The sequence below is a fragment of the Octopus bimaculoides genome, unplaced genomic scaffold, assembly GCF_001194135.2.
Source record: "Octopus bimaculoides isolate UCB-OBI-ISO-001 unplaced genomic scaffold, ASM119413v2 Scaffold_20322, whole genome shotgun sequence".
Classification (NCBI taxonomy): domain Eukaryota; kingdom Metazoa; phylum Mollusca; class Cephalopoda; order Octopoda; family Octopodidae; genus Octopus; species Octopus bimaculoides.
This window is the reverse complement of record NW_026407661.1, coordinates 2,618-5,375: the sequence shown is the minus strand read 5'-3', so window position 1 is coordinate 5,375 and position 2,758 is coordinate 2,618. Positions and strand designations below refer to the sequence as shown.

Genomic DNA, 2,758 nt, shown 5'->3' with positions numbered 1-2,758 from the left:
ACACACACACACACACACACACACACACACATATATATGTATATATACGACGCGCTTCTGTCCAGCATGGACAATGGACGTTAAATGATGATGATGATTGATAGATATGTGTGTGTTTGTGCTGAATATGTGTGTGTGTCTGTATGTGTATGTGTTTGTGTGTGAGTTTCTTGTCATTCACCATTGACAACCGATGTTGGTTTGTTTATGTTCCTCTGTGTGTGTGTGTGTGTGTGTATGTGTTTGTGTTTGTGTATGTTTGTTTGAGAGTTTGTTGTCATTCACCATTGGCAACTGATGTCGGTTTGTTTGTGTCCCTCTCTGTGTGCATATGTGTGCATACGTGTGTGTGTGTGTGTGTGTGTGTGTGTGTGTGTGTGTGTGTGTGAGTTCCTTGCCAGTCACCACTTGACAACTGATACTGGATTGTTTACGTCCCTGTAACATAGCAGTTCAGCAAAAGAATCCGATAAAATAACTACCAGACTTGAAAGAAAGAAAGAAAAAAAAAAGCATTGGGGGGTGTTGGATTTTTTTTGTTTTTCCCAGCTAAACCCTTGAAAGTAACGCCCCAGCATGGCCGCAGCCCAACAACAGAAACAAGTAAACAAAATTCAAAAAATAGCAAACACCAAAGCTGTAATACCTTCTTTTGAATGGGGACAGGTGAAGTAATAGGCTGGTCCATTATGTCATACAACTTCAGTTCAACATCCCAGCTCACCTTTTTGCCCATGAACTGCTCCAGGGCCTCCACAGCGCTCATGTCCTTCATAACAGGGATCTCCAATGATTTGGCCACACCGTATTCATTCAGTGTACACGACAGAATGTAATTTCTCATTGTCAAATCACTGTTTTGACCCTGGACGCGTGACACCGTCATTTGTATTCCATAAATTTCTTCATTAGGCACACTGTTGAATACGCAGGTATCCGTGTTGGAGTCAGGCTGATTGTCTATAGTCTTGTTGTTGTTGCTATTGTTGTCGTCGTTGCCGTCGTCGTCATTGCTGTTGTGACTGTCATTGACGGGTTCACTTCTGCTGTTGTTGTTGATCTCCTCCTCATTATCAAACCGATGAATGGGTATTGTCAGTTTGACATCTGTAAAAGAAAGACAGGACAGATGGACGAAAGAGGCAGAAATTTACATTTTTTAAGCTTAGTGTTTGATTTTTATAAATGTTAATTAATTAATTAGATAAATTTGGCCTTGTTGTTTTTGTTATTAAATTGATGAACAAGAATTGTCAATTTGACATCTATAAATAGAAACACAGGATGGATGGACAAAAGGGTCAGAAATTTACATCTTTTTAGCTTAGTGTTTGATTTTTATAAATGCTCATTAATTAATTAAATAAATTTGGCCTTGTTGTTATTGTTATTAAATTGATGGACAAGAATTGTCAATTTGACATCTATAAATAGAAACACAGGATGGATGGACAAAAGGGTCAGTGAAGAATAAATATGAAGTAAACTGCCTTTCACATATTTTAGAGAATAATAAAGAATTTTGCAAAATAACTTTGTCATTATTAAACTGGTGTTTGGAACATAAATTAACTTGAGATTTTGATGGAAGGTTTTAATCTAGATAATTTTGTGACAGAAAATTTGTATTATATAACTAGGTACAGTCTTTGGTGGTTTGGCATCAAAAGGGCTCGTACATAATGATAGGGTACTTACTGTTATTGAGCAGGTAGTAGGTTTTGACGGCTCCCTTACACAGTAAGGTGATCTTGATGTCACGGTCTGCCTTCACCGTGACCTCCGAGGCGTTCGTTGTAGACAGTTGGCTGCAGTTGACGCTGACGTCAAGCAAGGCATCTTGGGACTGGACGGACACAGTGACCAGTGGTGTGAGTAGCAGTGGGAGGATGCAGAACAGTGGCAATGACAGCATCTGTGTATCTACAACGTAGAGGTAACAGTAAGAGGTGGGGGTCAAGTACAGTAGAGTACAGTAGCAGTTGAGTACAATGCAATGGTAGATATAATGGAAGTAGTAGAGTACAATAGTACTGCAATACAGTGACAGTAGAGTACAGAATAGTGGAGAAGAGTACAATAGCGATATAGTAGTGTAATAGTAGAAATAAAAGCAGGTAGAGAGTACAGAATGGTATAGTACAATAGAGTACAATAGCAGTACAGAATAGTATGACAATAATACAGCAGGTCGATAGTAGAGTACAGACTGGTATAGTGTGTCATAGAGTACAATAATAGTACAGTATAGGGATGGTAGAGTACAAGATGGTATCTAGCAGTAGAGTACAATAGAACAGTAAAGTACAATAGCAGTGTAGAGCATTAGTTAGTACCATCACAGTAGAGTACAGATGAAGTAGAATTGTAGTAACTTTGCAGTAAATGGCATTAGAGTACGGTACAGCAGTCTCTTCAGACCCTTATGGCCGGTGACTTATAACCTCTCTTCAAAGTGGAGGAAGAAAAGACCATGTGACTAGTTGTTAAACACACACACAAAGGAAGAGTAAAAAAGGCACAAAAACACAGAAATTTCATAGGCGCAGGAATGGCTGTGTGGTAAGAAGCTTGCTTCCCTATCACATGGTTCTGTGTTCTTAGCGGTTCACCAAAAGAGACCCGATAGAATAAGTACTAGGCTTACAAAGAATAAGTCCTAGGGTCGATTTGTTCGACTAAAGGCAGTGCTCCAGCATGGCCGCAGTCAAATGACTGAAACCAGTAAAAGAATAAAAGAAAGAATAAAAGAATATAT

At 39.0% G+C, this 2,758-nt stretch overlaps 1 protein-coding gene across 1 annotated transcript in view; it reads right to left on the bottom strand.

Annotated features, from left to right (window-relative positions):
- LOC106870738 (myosin-G heavy chain-like) overlaps positions 1-2,758 on the bottom strand; it is a 13,942-nt gene that overhangs the window by 8,638 nt on the left and 2,546 nt on the right. Inside the window, exons 2-3 of the mRNA XM_014916925.2 lie at positions 1,699-1,923; positions 647-1,107 (exon numbers count right to left, since the gene is read on the bottom strand). Of these exons, the coding sequence (XP_014772411.1) occupies positions 647-1,107; positions 1,699-1,923 (686 nt within the window). The remainder of the gene's footprint in view (positions 1-646; positions 1,108-1,698; positions 1,924-2,758) is intronic.